This window comes from Ciona intestinalis, chromosome 9, assembly GCF_000224145.3.
Source record: "Ciona intestinalis chromosome 9, KH, whole genome shotgun sequence".
Taxonomy (NCBI): Eukaryota; Metazoa; Chordata; class Ascidiacea; order Phlebobranchia; family Cionidae; genus Ciona; species Ciona intestinalis.
In genome coordinates, this window is record NC_020174.2 from 2,304,364 (window position 1) to 2,323,230 (window position 18,867).

The following is an 18,867-nucleotide window of genomic DNA, read 5'->3' on the forward strand; positions in this document are numbered from 1 at the left end:
GCTTCTGGTCTTTGGACTGAATACAAAGTCCAAACAAACAGTCACATTTGAGAGTAAACAGTAGATTTGCAGATGAAACTCGTTCTGGTATACATATATAACTTCATAACGTCAGGTAAAAACGGGAAATAACATTCAGGCAAACGGACTATAACGGCTAATGACAATTTGGAAGCAGGTGTGATATTTTGCAGTGTTTCAGTTTTTGTTTCGTATATGACGCAAATACCGTTTGTATTCATTTTCGCCGGACTTCCGTTTTAGACCGTACATGTCAGTTATAAAACCTAAACAACGTTTTTCTCTATAGGTTACTTTAACCGATAGAATTACAAGTAAAAACAACTGTACCGCTATCTCAAAATGGATTGGGAAAAGGAATTAGAAAAGTAAGCACGGATATTGCTGTAAAATAATATATAGTCCTGTGGGGTAAGAGGGGACACCTATAACATATAATATACAAGTATCCTGATCGTGTTTTAAACAATTAACAACGGCGCAAGGTAGAGAAAACGGTTTTATAAATCTTTGAATGTTCTTGTTTACACTAAATTGGGCGAGAAAGTAGAATGAACAGGTGTCCCATTTTCCTCCACCTTACTTTAGTAAACGTTTAATGAAAAGAACTATTTAGTGAGAAAATGGGTGTATGCACCATGTATATTATGTTAAGATAAGATGAGATGTTTTTATTTCCCTTACTCGGCATACTTAGTAGTAAACATAGAATATTTTCAGAAATATAAAAACCGTAGTCCCGGCACGACTCTAAAAGAACTTTGTTTATTTTTTAAACCTAATTAGGAAATACAGGATTTAGGTGATAACGGTATCCCATCGTACCCCTCAGTACTAAACCCACTTTTCTTCCAAAAGTATAAACCTTTGTGTTTTTAGGTACGAGTCATTGGGTTGTCTTCATGAAATATTTCAACGGCAAGCCAGGGCGACCCCTGATTCAGTCGCAGTTGTTGGGGATGACGTCACACTTACGTTTCAGGAATTAGACGAAGCAAGCAATGTACTTGCGGACGCTCTCCAAATCCGGGGTGTTGTTCGCGATTCAAGTGTCGGCATCTTTATGGAGCGTTGTGTCGGTTATGTAATCTCATATATAGCCATTTTGAAAGCAGGTTATATACACGGCTATTTGGCTTGGTTGGGAATTTAAAATTTTACGTTTTATTTTTTACAGGTGGAGCGTATATGCCTCTTGATTTGTCCTACCCTGATGTTTTGTTAGAGGATATATTCAGTGACGCGAAACCTGTTTGTATTATCACAAACCCGCAAATGCAGAAACGAGTTTTAGGTGAAAATGCAAACAACATTTTTTCGTGCTATATTTTGTTCAGTACAAATTTCAGACAAATATGTATATTACAGATAAAAAACAAACGGTGCTTGTTTTAAATGAAAACTGGAAGGAGAAATTGGATAAAGAAAATAGGGATGCGGTGACGGGTGGTGCCGATTTAACAAGACCGAAAGTTCAACTCGACGATCTGGCTTACGTTGTTTATTCTTCTGGCACAACAGGAAAACCCAAAGGTACGAAAAAAAGACTTCTAGTACTGTGGGGTAAAATAGGATGCCGTTAGCACTTAGATCTCATATTTCCTGATCGTGTTTTGATCAATTACCATCGCTCTCATGGAATCGCAGAATTTTTATATAGTAGGGCGGGGTAAGACGGAACACTTAGCACATAATATCCAAATAACCTGATCGTGTTTTAAACAATTTACAACGGTCTATGGAAGTCGTGGGAAAATGGTTTTATAATTTGTTGAATTTTTCTTGTTTACTACCAAATGGGACGATAAAATAGAATGAAAAGGTATTCCATCTTTCCCCACTGTACTCTATAAACATTATTTTTATACTACCAAATATGATAAGAAAGGGGGGTAAACGAAGTCCCATTTTGCCTCACTTTACTATGTGATTTACTGAACCTTGCCTTTTAACGACATAAATGTGTTTGTATGTACGCAGGCATTATGTGCCCACACAGAGGTGCAGTTTACTCTTACACCTGGCGCCACCTTATCTGCCCATTTGAAACCGGCGACAGAGTGGCATGCAATGTTTTCTTTGTTTGGGAAATGCTAAGACCATTATTAAAGGTAAGCGCAAAAAAAATTCTAAAATTACTCTTACGTAGTAGAGTGGAGGAAGATGGAAAACCTTTTCATTCTATTTTCTCGTCCCATTTGGTAGTAAATAAAGCACATTCAAAATATTATAAAACCGTATCATCACGGCTACCATAGACCGTTGTTAATTGTTTAAACACGATCGGGATGTCTGGACATTATGTGCTAACAAGGGTTCCGTCTTTCCCCACCCTACTATATGTTACCATTTATTTTCAGGGAGTACCACTGTACGTTATACCAGATACAGCTATATACGACCCTCTATTACTTAGTGGGTTTTTAAAGAAACATTCAATCACCAGAATCTTATTTACTCCGTCTTTACTCGAGACTGTGCTCGACGCGCAGAATCTAAACATCAGCGACTTTTCTACGCTCAAGTGAGTTGTGAAAAAATCCGCCATTGCGGAAAAAGTAATTGCATTTTTTAATTTTGAATAAATATAAATTATTTTGAAACTTTGGTCACGATAACGAATGTCGGGAAAGTTTACAAAACCAAAAAGATGGGTATTAGCGGTAAACAACAGTTGTTAAAACACGGATATGGGTAAATCAAATCCTATGTACACGTACGTACATGAAACAAAATAAAATTTATACTTATATCATTACTTCATGTAAAATGTACAATGGGCATAGCACCAGATAAATGGTTCAACCTTTAGATCTGTTCAAACACATTACCAGTGAAACTCATATATTTTTATGTTTTTTTTTCTGTTTGAAAATAAGACTGACGATGCCATTTAGGCGAAAATTCATTATATATTTGATTGCACTTGTTTTTCTATCTGTTACGTTTTTGGAGCATCAGATCCTTACCGCATTTCCTATACACAAAAATCGTTTAACTCTATGGGTACCTGATCAGCGCCGGATTTGTGAAATTTATTACAGTTATTTTGTTACAGAGTTATTTGGTTTTGCGGGGAAGTAGTGACGTCATCATTGCTTGATCGATGTACTTCGATTTTGCCATGGATTCGGTTCTACAACCTATACAGTATATCTGGTAACTTCAAAATCTTGTACAAACTTTTGTTGGGCATTTTTGCAGCTGTTGTGTAGCCTATAGTAGTGATATAGAGCCTCGCCTCTAAACCATTTAGTATATTGATGATTCAAAAAGTTTAATATACCAACAATTATCGGCGTATGCAATTATACCTAAACATAATCTATCATTAAGTAACATACGTGGTATAACTCGTAAATTAATACGATGTGTATTAAACAAAACCCTCGCATTAGGTATATTTATATGTGGGATAAGATGGGCCAACAGAAATTTATAAGCGTACAGCTAAGCCACTTTTATTAATTGTTCAAGAATCAACAAACAGGAAATATGGGATTTCGGTGCTAAAGTCCCATGTTACCCCACGTTTATTTATTTTTCAGAATGCCATGACGTTGCGACATCGGATTTGAATCGTTTTATCAAAATGGAAGATGAAATGGAAGAAACAAAGAAGAGAAAATTTGCTCCGGTTGGATCAGTATGTCCTGGCATCCATGTTGTCATCTTGGATGATGAGGGAAACCCTCAGCCTATTGGGATGCAGGGAGAGGTGGGCATTATGTTATCAATTTCACTGGCCTTTTTTTGCGCCATGGCACAATAGTGAGCCTTGCCTCTAACCTAGAGGTTATGGGTTCAAGTTTTATCGCTGCTACCGTTGTGGGCGTATGTTTTTCTGTTCAAGACACTTAACGGCAATTGCTCCAATTCAATGGTCGCTAATTGGTTGTCTGAACTGTCAGTTACATACGCGTGGTAATTCGTACGCGACAATGAGGTGTATGCAACAGAACATCCGTTTTACAGTGATATTCCTTTGTTTAATACCAATACGTGAAGAAAAAGAGAATGATAAAATGTCCCATCTTACCCCACCCAACTATATACAGTTGAATTATAACTGATGTTTCCCAGATTTTTGTCGGAGGTCCGACGTTAGCAAGGGGATATCTGAACAGGCCAGAAATGAACAAGCTTCGATTTATTAAACGACCGAAAAATGTTAGTCCGGCAGTTGGGGATATTCTGTACAGGTATATTCAGTAGTTATCGCTTTAAAGTAGATATTGGTCCGTTATGAATAATTTAATTTTCGTGCTAATTGTTCAACGCCGTTGACTTTGGTTGGCGCTCTGTCTCCAACCATAGAGATTATGGGTTCAGGACTTGTCGCTGCTACCGGTGTGGGCGTATGTGCTTGGACAATACATTTAAGGGTTATTCTTTCAACCCAGTGGTCACTAATAGCAATAGGTTGTCTAGGCTTTTAGCCATACGGAAAGAAAAAAAAACTATACTCACGAAGTTACACATGCGTGTTAACTCAGAAGCTGGCATGAGGTGTATGAAATAGAACATCCGTGTTATAAAGACTGTCGTTTTCCGGCTACGCGAAAATAAAACAAGCTACATTCATCAATCACTTATTTATATAGAACTGGCGATTGGGGGTTAATACGATCGGACAGAAACCTTGAGATTTGTGGAAGATGCGACACAATGGTAAAGATTCGGGGTTACAGCATCGAAGTCAAGGTACAAGATTTTCTAGTTTATTAAGTGGCATATACCAACGAAAAATGACAATTTGTAATAGATAGAAATGCTTAAGTGTAATCTAAAGGTACCACAAAAGTTTTTTTTAAACGAAACAGCTCATTCCGAAAATAACACGTGTCAAAACCAAAAATCCAACCGGGTAAAACAAACAGAACTTATAATACTGTGGAGTGAGAACGGATACCATTAGCACCTAACCCCGTATTTCCTGATGATGTTTGAACAATTAACAACGCTATTTTAGATATATGGGGCTGCGATTGTAATGTTCTGTAAATACTCATTGTTTACCGAATGGACCGAGAAAAAAGATTGAAAATAATGTCCCATCTTTCCTAACCCTGGTATATCAACATTGATTCAGGCTGTAGAAGTGGCCCTTATGGGCCTTGAACAAGTGAACGCATGTGTGGTGATGACGATTGGCGAAGAGGGTCAAGACAAGCAGCTGGTTGCATATATAGTACCAGAAGGTGAAGTGACCAAAAAAGAAATTCGAAATTCTCTCAAAACCAAACTGCCTTTCTACATGATACCATCGTATTACATATTTCTTCAAAGGTATATGTTGTTGTTTTATTGATGGCCATACTAAATATAGCCCTAACTTTACATTCATTCATTTTTCTATTCGCGTGAACATTGCATTCTCCATAGCATCCCAGTTCTGGCTGCGTCCGGTAAACTGGATAAGAAAGCTCTTCCTGATGTCAACTCTAGGCGACCATCAGTGAGTTTCTTGGCGGAAGATCATACAGAGCCGGTCACAGAAACCGAAAAGTTTTTGGAGGAAACTTGGTGCGAAATTCTTCAAATGGAAGTTATTGATGTACAAGAAAGCTTCTTCGACCTTGGAGGGTAACTGCAGTGCATTAAAATTGTTTTATTGTATATTAAAAATCTGAAAACATTGGGTTAAGATTGTATGTTGGGGTAAAATGCGACAAAATATGTGGGGTGAGATAGAACGTTAAATGCTGGACCAAGATGGGACAATATATGTTGGTGTACTGATGGGCAATTATATAACCGTTTCCTTGCAACTCTGAGAAAACGTGGTTTATTGTTGAATGCATGAACAGGGAATATGGGTTTTAGGTTCTAACGCTATACTTTCTTACCTCATAGTACTATACGAAAAATTGCTCTGGAAATTAAAGTATTTTTTACAGACATTCTTTGCTCGCTGCTCGCTTGCTTGGGAAAATTCGAGAAAGGTTTGCTCAGAAAGAGATAACGATGAGACATCTATTCGCCCATCCTACCATTGTTGAACTTGCAAAGTTCTTGGACTGCAATGAACCAGAAGAGTAAGAAAACCATACACATTTATTTCCATTTTTTCAAGTTTATTATTTACGTTTTGTCACATAATTAGCATACTTTTTTTATCTCCGCAAAACCGATAGCATAAGATTATGTTTTTTAATGAAAGGGCATAAACAGCAAAATAACAGTTCATTACAATGTACCTTACAGTCATTTACAATTTTTTTGTTATTACAGAGTCAAAAGTGGTGAAATAGATCTTCTTTCTGAAGTCCAAAGTCTATCTACTGGGCAGGTGAACCTTGATATCCAATTGCGAGCTTTTTGGAGATCTTTAAGATTTGGAAATCAGTTCCGTAGAGGAAGAGTGTTGTTAACTGGTGCTACGGGTTTCTTGGGAGCTTTCTTGTTGAAAGAACTGTTGCTTCATACCAAGGTATTATTTACCTGCTATTTAATGACTGTCAGAAATTCGCAAAGCTGACCCTGATCTGGTGCTCATAGAGTTGCACGGTTCTTATGTAAAGAGTTATAATACTGAGTTTCTAACGCCACGAAAATGGAACCTGCAAAAATCAGGTCCAACCAATTGTATAATGAAATATATATATTTCACCTAAGGGCACCGTCAGTCTCAAATTATATTAAAGTCTATTTTGTTGGTTACGTTTTTGAAACACCATACCCTCAGCTGCTACTAGTTTTGATATATAAAAGAATGGGAGATATTTTTTAACTATTTGGGAGTAAACAAAAAAACCTTTAAAAAGTCATAAAACCGTATCCTTAAGACTCTCATAGACCGTTGTTAATTGTTTAAAACACAATATTCGGATATTATGTGCTAAAGGTGTTATATCTTTCCCCGCCCTACTTTGTTGTGTGGAATAAAACATTATGACTCAACAGATTCTTACATTACAGGTTAAAATTTACTGTCTTGTCCGTCGCTTACCGGATAAAACCGGAGAGGAACGACTTATCGAAAACCTTGAGTTTTATGAAACATTTTCAAAACAAAACAGTCAGGATCGCGACTTGTTAAAGGTATAAAATATAACATGTTATAATATTGAACTTTTAATGTTAAAAATGCGTTTGTTGCGCAGGCATTTAATAAACGAGTGAGCGTTCTGTTTGGAGATGTCGCTCTGGTTCATCTAGGATTGTCCGAAGAAGATTATGCATTTTTAACATACGAGGTAAAAAAATGGGACATGTGCTCATTATCTTTCCCGTTACTCTTAAAACAGCGTTCGTAATTGTTCAAACAAGACTAGGAAAACCAGGATTTAGGTTCTAACATTATCCCATGTTACCCCACAGTTCTATATACCGTTTGAGTGAGTAATTTTTTTACATAGTGTAAACTTTTCAGATAGATTACGTCATCCACACGGCTGCGTATGTCAACCTTTTATATCCATATGAAGCTTTGAAAGGAACTAATGTGACTGGGACCAGGAATGTGCTGCTGTTCTCACAAGGAGGAAAGATCAAACCTCTACATTACATCAGTACGAACGCGGTGTTCCCAAATAACCAGGTTAGTTTAAAATAAATACGAAATAAGTGAATAAATAAATACATTTTGTTTTGTCCTCGCGTGGCGGCAGGACAACGACAGTTGTTATATAATATAAAGTAGATCTGTTTCATACACCTCATGTCTGCTTTTTACAGTTTACCACGTATGTAACTTTGTGAATAACTATTTTCGGACTTTTAATGTATAACCGACGATTCAGAGAACCAATTATTGAACACTGGGCTGGAGTAATTGCTATTAAGTGTCCTGCTCAAGGACATATACGCCCAAAATGGTAGCACCTACAGGCCTTGAACCCGTACCCTATGGGTTCACGGGCTTGCTGATCGCTGTGTGACGACACCGGTTTAAACTTGTTGTACGTTTTTGTAACGGTTTATGTTTTAGGTTATGTGCAAGGAAGAGCCAACAACCGAAGAAGATGGAAAGCTATTGACGGGAGGCTACGCTCAAACTAAATGGGTTGCTGAGAAACTGTTGTTAAAGGCGAAAGACCAAGGATTGCCGATTACAATTTACCGAATAGGTTTACAGGAAGTATTAATATTATTGTAATAATTACTAAAGTGGACTGGGGTAAGATGGGATACCGTGGTCCATATTCCCGTGCTTTGAATAATTGACAAAGCCGTTTTAAAGTCGCGAGGATACGTTTATTTAACTCATATTCGTTGTCTACTACTAAGTATAGGATGAAAATTAATAAGGAAAACGTATCCCATCCTACCCCACACTATAATTTTAATTTTTGTCTTGGAGTATGATATAGCGAAGAATGAAAAGTAGTTAAAAAAACACAATATAGCGATAAAAAGACAGTCGTCAAAAAACACGTTTACAATTTAAAATATAGTAGGGTAGGGAAAAACGGGACACTTTTGGCACGTAATATCCAAATATCTTGATCGTGTTTTAAACAAATAACAATGGTGTACAGGAGTCGTGAAGATACGGTTTATTAATTCATTGAATTTTCTTCGTTTACTACCAAACAGGATGCTAAGAAAATAGAATAAAAAGTCTCCAATCTTTCCCCATTTTACTAAATATATTTACATTACAGTTTTTTATTCTTACGTAAAACTTTATGTACAGGAAATATATCGGGAGACCGAAAGAACGCTGGTTGGAACCCGACCGACTTTATATTACTGGTGTTGCGAGCTTCGTTGCAGATTTCTGCTTGGCCGGATGTAGATTGGCAAATCGAAATGACTCCTGTAGATTTTGTCAGCTCTGCGATAGTTCAGCTTTCACAGGATATACAAGCGTCTGTGAATAAAATATTCCATATTGTGCAACCAGAAAACATTACCGGCAGGTATAAGACTTTAATTTTTGAAGTTTTTTGTCAATTGAACTTTGAAAAATTTCAGATCATTTTTTCACTGGCTGAATACGGAGTATGGTTACAATTTAAAGTTGGTATCAATGGAAGAGTGGTGCAGTAAAGTGGAACTAATTCGGGATACGAGTACAGTCCCTGGACATAGGGATGTCAGAAAAATGCTCGAAAGCGTCACTTCAACAAGGTTTATTCTGTGCAAAAAATATTAAAAACAAGCGTGCTCTGCTCTAGTGTTAAGGTTCGGGTTCAAAGCTCGTTGCTGCTACTATTGTGGGAGTGTGTGTCTTTGGAGGACACCTAAAGGCAGTTGCTTCAACCCAGTGGTCCGTTAAAGGTTGTTCATAAATAAACATATACATCGGTTTTAACAAAACAAAAAAAACGACCGCCCACAAAGTTACATATAACTGGTAAGCGTGCGCGAGGTTTATAAAACAGAATACTTGTATTAGAACGACTGTACTGTTGCCTAGCAGTCATTTTTTTATCCGAGTATCAACTTTTTATTACTGCAGGGACACCTCTCTATTTTCTTACAATACAACATTCGACGTCACGAACTTCAAAGCAGCGATTAAAGATAATTATCCGAGTCTTAATAAAGGCCTTCTTCGATTTTACCTTTCAAATTTAACGAAAAGAAATGTTTTGCTATCTCCTTGCCGGCCATGTGAGTATTGAGTATTATTAGACGCGATTTTTTCCAAAGACTGTTTTTTTTAAAAAAAACTGCGATACCTGTGTGTCCCATCTTTTCCTACAGTACCATATACAAGTTTTGATTTTTCGTTAGTATGCCCAATGCCTGTTAATATTAGGTAATTTAAAAAAACCATTCTGCTTTGGGAATCTCCCTAGACAAAGAGTTTAGAATAGTCATTTTAATACAAAATCGTGTGCCATTTTTTAATTATGTCATATTCTCTTTTACTCTTGCAAAATAGCTGTTTATTAGAACTTAACAACGCAAAATAAAAATGAGAGAAGAAGAAAAAAAGTTTATGGTAATGTTGTACAAATTTTGCTTATCAAGCAAAGCCTAAATGCGTGCTGACACGAATAATAATTAATAACAGAAACATATCTCTTTAAAATAAATAATGTCAGGTAAATTTGGTAAGTGATATCTATAAACCAACCTTCTAATTCAAATAATTAATGTTCCTTGTTTAGCAACAGCGAATCAACCATTGAGTGGGAAAGTTGCTGTTGTAACTGGTGCATCAAGTGGTATTGGAAGATCGATTGCGATTCACCTGTCAAATGCAGGAGCAAAAGTAACCTTATTAAATTATGTATATATAGTAGGGTGGGGGTAGATGGGACATCGTTTCATTCCATTTTCTCGTCCTATTTGGTGGTAAACAAAGAACATTAAAACCGCACCCCCAGGACTCCCATGGACAGTTGTTTATTTGTTTAAACCACGATCAGGGTATTTGGATATTATGTGCTAAAGGTGTCCTATCTTACCCCACAGGACCATATACATTTTTTATTAAACTTGCATTGATTTATTCTAAGTTTATTCTTCTACTTACAAAAATTGGCCTTAAGATTCTGACATTCTGTTATCATAAAACAACAAATACTGGATAAATATTTTAATTATGAACATTTACATTATAAATATACAAACAAAATTATTTTTTTAAAGTCAAAAATATGCAACCGGTTTTGATAAACTTGACATTGATAAATTTACATACACTTTTAGACAAAACTTCCCAAAAAATGTCTTCAGGGGCACTTTAACGACTTAATAAAATTTATGTTATGCCACTTGTATATAGGTGTGTATTGCTGCAAGAAATGTTGGTAAATTAGAAGAACTGAAGTCTGAGATAGAAAAGAACAACGGAACAGCTGCTTTTTTCCAATGTGATGTCACAGTGAGAGAACAGGTCTGGTGGAAACATATGAATTGTTAAACAAATTTCATTTGTTTATTTTTGTATGCGGGCAGCAACAGTCGTAATAACACCTTCTGTTTCTGATTTAAAACTTATGTCCCACTTACCGGCACCATAGCAAAGTGATTAGCGCACCTGCCTTTAACCGAGAACAGGTAAACAAAGCTACATTCATGGTAGCTTGTAAGCTGGCACGAGGTGTATTAACACCCGTGTTTTAATGACTGTCGTTTTTTCGTCCATGCGAGGATAAAGTAAGTTACTTTCATACTAGTTAGGAGTTACCATATATGTAGTATTTGTTTAACAATGGCTGAAAACTAAGTCAACCCATGAAGTACTACTGAGCTAACCACTGTGCCACATCACTGGACTAACAGTGTTTTGACCTGTATTTATCTCAAAACTAAGACTTAACCAAAATTTTTTTAACATGCACTTTTATCATTACAGGTTATGCAGCTTATTTTTTTTGCTGAGAAAAACTTAGGACCCGTTGATATTATGGTAAACAATGCTGGGGTAATGATGTATTCAAAAATGAGCAATGTTATGATGGATGATTGGGATAAAACTATTGACGTTAATTGTAAAGGTGTTACAAATGGCATTGGGGCTGTTATACCCGGTATGATCAAACGCAAACGTGGCCATATTGTCAATACAAGTTCTGATGCTGGACTACAGGTAGCATATTAACATTATAATAATATATATGTATGACTTTAAGTCAAAGCTTTATAAATTCATGAAATCAGAAAAAAAGACCCACAAAGTTACATACATGGTAATTCGTTAGCCTCTGGTCTGCTGATTTTACTTAGCTGTTGGATTTTGTCATATTTTGATAACTGTATAATAAGATTCTTAAATAGCTGTAACAATTGTGCCTGCATTCACTTTTCTAAGGTATTTTAGAACACAAAAAGTAAAACCAACATAAAAAAAACAAACTTATGTTTACTAATTCAATTATCATTTGTTATTAAAAACATTTACCACTTTGTACGCTTACTGTTTTAATATAAATTGATATATCTTAGGGTTTTCCTGGTTTAGCTGTGTATTCTGGCACAAAATTTTTCGTGGAGGGTGTTTCACAAGCACTGAGGCATGAAATGGTGGAACATGGAATAAAAGTGACGTGCATTCAACCAGGAGATGTGAAAACTAATATCTTGTCTCATACAACTGACTTAGAGGTATGGGTCGGCCCTAAAATTTTTTCATTTTAAGAATTTAATAAATATAATGAATCTTATTTCCACTGAATCTTTTTTCTCTTGTCTGATAACTTGGGTCCATTCATCTGTCTAACTCTAACAAGTTTATGTGGTAATGTGGTATGATCAACAAAAATGTTGCTTTGGGTTGAGCGGTCACCCTTTGTAACTGACACCTTTTCCTCACCCATTTAGAGTCTTTAGACAACCATTTTGTCAACTTGGTTAAAGAAATTGGCGTTAAATTTCTTGAACATAATCATCCACAATGGTAGCAGCGATAAACCTTGAACCAGTAACCAATGGGTTAGAGTTAGGGGCATGGGCGCTAACCACTATGTCATGTGCCGGAAATGTTTGCGTAAATGTATAGAAGAATGAATAAATAAATTTATTTTGTCTCTTGCTACCCCAATACTTTAATGTTTTTTAGGCTCAAAAACAATATGATGGAAGTAGTAAGTGCAAAATACTCGATCCCGATGACATTGGTCGTGCTGTTGCTTATGTTGTTTCACAACCTGATCATGTTTCTATAAATCAGCTACTTATTGAGCCTAAGGAGGCTCCTATATAAAACTGAAAAAATAAGGATTGCTTAATTAATTTATTGAATACAATATGCAATTATTTAGAACACTGTAGCAAAAATTCTTTATTGTGTCAGCTATTTTAGAAAATTTCAGAAATCATGTATTGTACTGTTAGGTGAAATAAATATCGTCGAAAGTGAAATAAATATCGTTATTTTTTTTCAATCGTTTTTTAACGTATTTATGTTAAGTCGTAAGATTACAGATAGTATATAATTCCAGAAATATACTTTGTTTCTAAAACAGAATACAAAACTGGATTATTTTTCACCAAGCTGTCATATTATTAATAACATGTGATGTGGATGTGGGCTATTTTGATACTTGTATAAAAATTCTTCCAAACATGTTTATTTAAAAAAAGATGACGTATCCTGACAAAAAATGTAGTATAGTGGGGTTGGGGAAGATGGGAAACCTTTAGTACATAATATCCAAATAACCTGACCGCGTTTTAAACTATTAACAACGGTCTATGGGAGTTGTGAGGATATGATTTTATAATTGTTTCAGTGTTTTTTGTTTACCATCAAAATAGAATAAACAGGTGTCCCATCTTCCACCCTACTATATATAACAAACGTTGGAAATAAGAATATGACTTGGGCGACGATAACAGTGTTTCTGTCTTCTGCAAGCAAAAAATAAAGTATGAATTTGACATATTAGTATTGCAAATCGAAACATTATATGTTAATTTATAGTGCGGCTGAGAAGTTGGATTCATATGAAGTGTACGTAGCTAAAAAGAAACTAGCACTGCCGCACTTGCCTCACCCTACTATATTATTTTATAGTAAGGAGGGGGAAGATGGAACACCTTTTCATTCCATTTTTTCGTCCCACTTAGTAAACAAACAAAAAAACAAAGAATTATAAAAATGTATTCTCACGAATCTCATAAACCGTTGGCAATTGTTTAAAACATGAATAGGACAATTCAATATTATGCGCTGAAGGTGTCCCATCTTCCCCTACCCATTATATTTTGTGTTTAACTGAGTAAACGCAGTTAGTAGCCGCTGTCTGGGCGTAATTGGTATTGGTGGACATACTGTAATTTTTCACATGAGAAGTTTATATTTCTTTCTGGGTTAAAATAATGATCAAACGAAACCCGAAGCTTATCTTCCAAAAACCGAGGTCAATTTTTGTTGGAGTGAAACCAGACCACGCTTTGCCGTATGTACAACGAGAATAGAGGTTATACTTCAAGCATGGCAATTCCCGTTTTATTGTTGCGCGCTTAATAAAGAAACAATGCAACAATGCTGTAGCAAATACCATTGTATTGTATGTATTACGGTGTTTAGACATTGTACAATCTAAAATAGAAAGAAGGAAGCATTTAGTGTCGGTGACGCAATGCACACTACATACATCAGATCACGGTTTTGCTACAGAGAGGTCAGAATTACATGTACTAAGTAAGATGGGATAGCATAGTTGTCGCATAAAAAATAAAGAGGTGTTTAACATGTAAAGGTTCTAGGATTTTCGACACGCATCAATCGCCGCGATAAAACTGCCAACTGCGCATCGCAGCAACTGGTTCGAGATTTGAATTGTTTTGCTCGCAGTTTCAGGAAACTGGTCTGTGATTTTTTTGTCACGCATTTGAAACGTGAAAAGTGGACTTCGGTAAATTATAAACCAACTTTTCTGCGCCCAGGAAACATTCGCCGCTGCTGGGCACGTCTGTGAGCGCAGAGTAATTAGTTTAGCACGGCTGGTCTTTAAAACGAAGAGGTGCGTTTTACAGCTCGATAATCAAACGTTAGAAGTATTCGAATAAAGATCGATTAATTGGACTTATTTATGGCTGATTTATCTCTACGAATTTGTAGCAGTAATTTGGTTAAACGCCGCATAATGTCAGAGTTAACCCGCTAAAGAGCTCTTACCGTTTCTGAAAATCCCAAGAGTATATGGCGTAAACAGAACAACAGGTTCATAGCAATTTATGTACCGTCCATCGCGCTGAGCGCAGATGATTGGTTAGATATCACGGCGTTTCTCTCAACTGCGTGGGTGCGAACATATAACGCCAGTCGAGTCTCGTGCTGTGGTCTCATAGCCGGGTGGTTAGTTGCCTCCGGTGACGTAAGAACAAGAGTTTTATTTCCGTGTAGAACGTGCAGTAGAAATAAGTACAGAGACACTCGATTTAGTCACAGTATCAGCATTGTCATCCGAACACAGTAAACTAAACAGTCAAGCAGTATAGCGAAGTTACTACAAACTAAAATATTCGGTAACAAATTTATAAGACAGGCCTGACTCTAGTTAGTCGGCTGTTATGAGTAACGTATTGTGTATAATTAGAATAAGTAAATGAATGCTGTATTGCAGAGCGGCGTAAGGTTGGTTGCAGTGAATTGCATTGTTTTCATAGGTTTATATTGCAAAAAGATCCGGACAATATTTGAAACTTTGCTTTTTAAGTTCATGAAATGCAGGTAAATATCCAGTACAGTATTTCTGCTTGTACATACAACAATGTTCTACTTCGTTAGTCAGGCACCATCGCCTTGCTTGGCATAAATATAACGAGTGTCCGCGACTCGGTTTGTATATATACAGTCAGGATATTGAAAACCGTTTACATCAAAAGCTCGTATATGCCAATAAGTGCTTTTGAAAAGTGGGTGAAGAGTTGAATCATTGTATTGTGCGCGTCACCTCAGTGGGTGATTCAAGAATGTTGTTTCATTCATTGTTTGTATTAAGATAGGCATTACGCAATAGAACTTGGTAAAGCTATGAGTAACCTCGTAAAAAATGATTATATTTGATTTAAGAAATCTGTTTATTTGTTGTGGGACCGTTTTCGTTGATCAGCTGTAACAGCTTGACGTCAATTAAACTGTGACGTGACTAGAACTAAACAAAGCGTAACGCCGTATAGTAAAGTGTTGTCCCCAAAGCCAGGCATTCTATTTTTGTCTGCATAAAGAGCTGAATAGATTGTATTGGAGAAAGACAATACAGTGATAAATACGACTGTATTGTTGTAAAGAAATATTGTTTGTCGGGATGTTGTTATAACTGTTCGCCATTTCCTGAATAAAACCAAGTTGCGTCAAACGTATCCTATTAACAATAACCCACGCCATACAAACGTAGGAGCTAACCGTGCTTTATTTAGTCTTGTGGTGACTTAATGGTGTTGCAACATAACATACCAAAGAAAATTATCACACTTATCCATACATGAGTTCTTTTGATGATATACCCTGTTTGTGAATCGCGAAAAAGGAATTTCGTGAAGTTTGGAATATAAAATGACGTCACTTTTAACGCGGCTTTTAAATTTTTAAATTACCACACTTTTAGGCTTTTGTGCATTACTACTAAGTAAAACACGCTAAAATAAGTTTGCAGGATATAAATTTGATCAATTATTTATTAGGATATTAACGAGTCCTGGTTCCTTTTGTGTTTAAACACCAATCTTTTCTATATGGGTGAGATCCCATAGAAATGAACGCCAAGCGACTTTGAATTCTTAAGTTATAGTGGGCCCATTACCCCACAATTATTATGCGATTGTGTGTTTTGAATGTTAAATCTAAAACGCATAGTTTGTAGGCTATGAAGTGTACACTCGTTTTTCTTGTCCCATTTAGTAAAAAACAAAGAATATATACGGAATAACGGTAGTCTCGCGACTCGAAAATACCGTTGTTAATTGTAAAAAAAACTAATAAGAAAAATGGGCCTTTAAGTGGTAACGGTACCACATCTGACACCACGGTACTATATATATTATAATTATATATATATATAATTTTCTGAAAATAAGTTAGTAACGTACCTATGTTGTTTTTATTTAGTCTATAAAATTGGTCGTGGTGGGCGATGGTGCCGTGGGAAAAACGTGTCTACTTATCAGCTACACGGCGAATGCCTTTCCAAGGGAGTATGTTCCGACCGTGTTTGAAAACTACATGGCAAATATCACGGTCAACAATCAGCAAATTTGCTTAAGTCTTTGGGATACCGCTGGTCAAGAGGATTTTGACAGGTAAATACATATTGTGGTGGGGTAAGATGGGACATGATTGAAATGTCCTTTTCCGTTGTTTTTGGTAGTAAACAAAGAATAGTTACAGGGTTACATAGTAGGTTGGAGAAAGATGGGACACCTTTAGCACATAATATTCAAATATTCTGATCGAGTTTTAAACAATTAACAGCGGTTTTGGGGAGTTGTGAGGATAGGATTTTATAATTTTTTAAATATTCTTTGTTTCAACCGAGTGGGACTAGAAAATATAATGAAAGTGTGTCCCATCTTCCCCCACCCTACTATATAACTGGAGTACCGTGACTTTTAAAAAACGTTGTTAATTGTTTAAAACACGACCAGGAAATGAGAGTTTTTGGTGCCAACGGTAGGCTATACTATCTTAACTAACAGTTCTATACGTTTGCCAGAATACACAATATTTGTTTTTTTAACGAGATAATTTTAGAAAAAAATTGTAGATTTTCGATTATGGTTTTAATTTCTATATAAACGCGGTCACAGATTTTAAATATGCAAATTCTATGTTTACATTGAGTGTTTATATATGTAAATAATTACGACGAATACAAACCCTTAGTTCAATTTTATATTTGTTCACAGATAAACTATTTCGTGCTATGGTGTAAGATGGGATACCGTTCGCACATAAATCCCATATTTTCTGACCGTGCTTTAAATAATTAACAACGCTCTTTTAAAGTCACAGGGTTACAGTTTTTTAATTATATAATTCTGTAAATAATGTTTGTTTACTACCAAGTTTAAAGAACAAGTAATGAAAACATGTCCCATCTTACCCCTTCCTAGTATACACGTTTTAGTATCAATAACTGAACACTTTTTATAATACAGGTTGAGACCGCTTTCATATCCAGACACCGATGTCTTTGTTCTCTGCTTCTCGATAATTTCTCCAACCTCCTTTGAAAATCTCCAGCACAAATGGTTGCCCGAGTTACGAGAACATTGTCCTAATGTGCCCATCCTGCTAGTGGGTACGAAGCTTGACTTGAGAGAAGACACCGAAATTCTACAACAGCTTTCCTCGAAAAATCTAAAACCAATAACGTGAGTGAGCTTTCTTATTGTAACTGTTCGTAACGGGTAAGGAAATTGCGGGTCAATGGTATGCTAGGGTGGGAGAATACGGGACACCTTTAGCATATAACGTCTAAATATTCTGAGCGTGTTTTTAACAATTAACGGTATATGAGAGTCGTGAGGATACGGGTTTACAATTATTTGAATGTTCTTTGTTTACTACCAAACGGGACTAGAAAATCAAACGAAAAAGTGTCTCATTTTCCCCAAACCTACTATAGTACTATATACATACAAATATATCTATTTAAAACAACAATTTAACTCAACAGACCAGAAGAAGGGGCGAAAATGGCGAAAGATATTAAAGCAGTTAAATATTTAGAGTGTTCTGCTCTAACTCAGGAGTGTCTCAGCCAAGTATTTGATGATGCTGTTATTGCAGTGCTAAACCCATCACACTTTTCAAGTAACAATGACAACAGCTGTTGTAAGATCGTTTAAATTTACATCTCGTTGTTTACTTACAGTGTTATGTGTATTAACATTACCGTGATACACACACGAGTTCATAGGGTTAAAAACGAGAGGTATATTTTCTTTAAAATTAGATAAACACTCATTCCCGTCATGATATATTTCATACGCTTTATGTTATTACGCCTAATGTTTTTATTATATATCTTCATACGTCAGTTCACCAAGAAAAGCAATTAAATGGACTGTAATCGTACTAATCTGATGTAGTATTACGTTATATATGTAACCGAATTCTGCACTGTTTACTTGTTACACAGATTACTGCATAGTTATAAAACCTAAAATTATAAAATGTTTTTAAGGGTATTTGAAAAATATCATTTTATCAAATTTATTTCTAATACCATCGTAGTATAGTGTATGCAATTCAGGTACTTTTTATTACATAAATTTACGCAGTAAAAGTGAAGCATTTTTAAATGATTTTGTTGTAATATTCAACATTTTACATGTTTTATTTGTTCATTTTATTAATGCGTAACGGTCGAATAAAACTATAACTACAAATTGGAACAGTTTGTTTTAGCATTATATTTTTAACACGTTATATAGAAGGGTTGGGGAAAACAGGACACCTTTAGCAGATGATATGCAAATATACTGATCGTG

General features: G+C 35.8%; 2 protein-coding genes across 3 annotated transcripts; both read left to right on the forward strand.

The window, feature by feature from the left end:
- Positions 1-93: 93 nt before the first annotated feature.
- Positions 94-12,809, forward strand: LOC100175381 (linear gramicidin synthase subunit D-like). 2 transcript variants are annotated; one of them, XM_026835935.1, is made up of 27 exons: positions 94-178; positions 311-389; positions 901-1,136; positions 1,199-1,315; positions 1,390-1,554; positions 2,002-2,132; positions 2,382-2,545; positions 3,080-3,180; positions 3,570-3,739; positions 4,105-4,223; positions 4,626-4,725; positions 5,114-5,310; positions 5,407-5,607; positions 5,922-6,059; positions 6,256-6,454; positions 6,943-7,065; positions 7,128-7,220; positions 7,397-7,564; positions 7,955-8,093; positions 8,663-8,888; positions 8,944-9,099; positions 9,431-9,585; positions 10,089-10,192; positions 10,709-10,819; positions 11,282-11,515; positions 11,872-12,030; positions 12,485-12,809. In XM_026835935.1, exons 2-27 carry the CDS (start codon positions 364-366, stop codon positions 12,626-12,628), a joined length of 3,876 nt encoding a protein of 1,291 aa, XP_026691736.1. In that variant the 5' UTR covers positions 94-178; positions 311-363; the 3' UTR covers positions 12,629-12,809. The 2 variants fall into 2 exon arrangements, with proteins under 2 accessions (XP_026691736.1, XP_026691735.1); XM_026835934.1 differs by lacking the exon at positions 94-178 and having other exon boundaries at positions 185-389; positions 12,485-12,786.
- Positions 12,810-15,084: 2,275 nt separating this feature from the next.
- Positions 15,085-18,349, forward strand: rcl1 (Rac and Cdc42-like 1 protein). The gene is given in 4 exon segments (NM_001033836.1): positions 15,085-15,103; positions 16,481-16,671; positions 17,530-17,745; positions 18,051-18,349. Coding segments are annotated over 4 exon segments (585 nt in total). The 5' UTR covers positions 15,085-15,097; the 3' UTR covers positions 18,223-18,349.
- The last annotated feature ends 518 nt before the right edge of the window (positions 18,350-18,867 follow it).

Coding starts and splice junctions, on each gene's coding strand:
- LOC100175381 (XM_026835935.1), top strand. CDS start 364: ATGGATTGGGAAAAGGAATTAGAAAA. Junction 4,726..5,113: donor GTTACAGCATCGAAGTCAAG/GTACAAGATTTT, acceptor ACATTGATTCAG/GCTGTAGAAGTGGCCCTTAT. Junction 6,455..6,942: donor AACTGTTGCTTCATACCAAG/GTATTATTTACC, acceptor CTTACATTACAG/GTTAAAATTTACTGTCTTGT.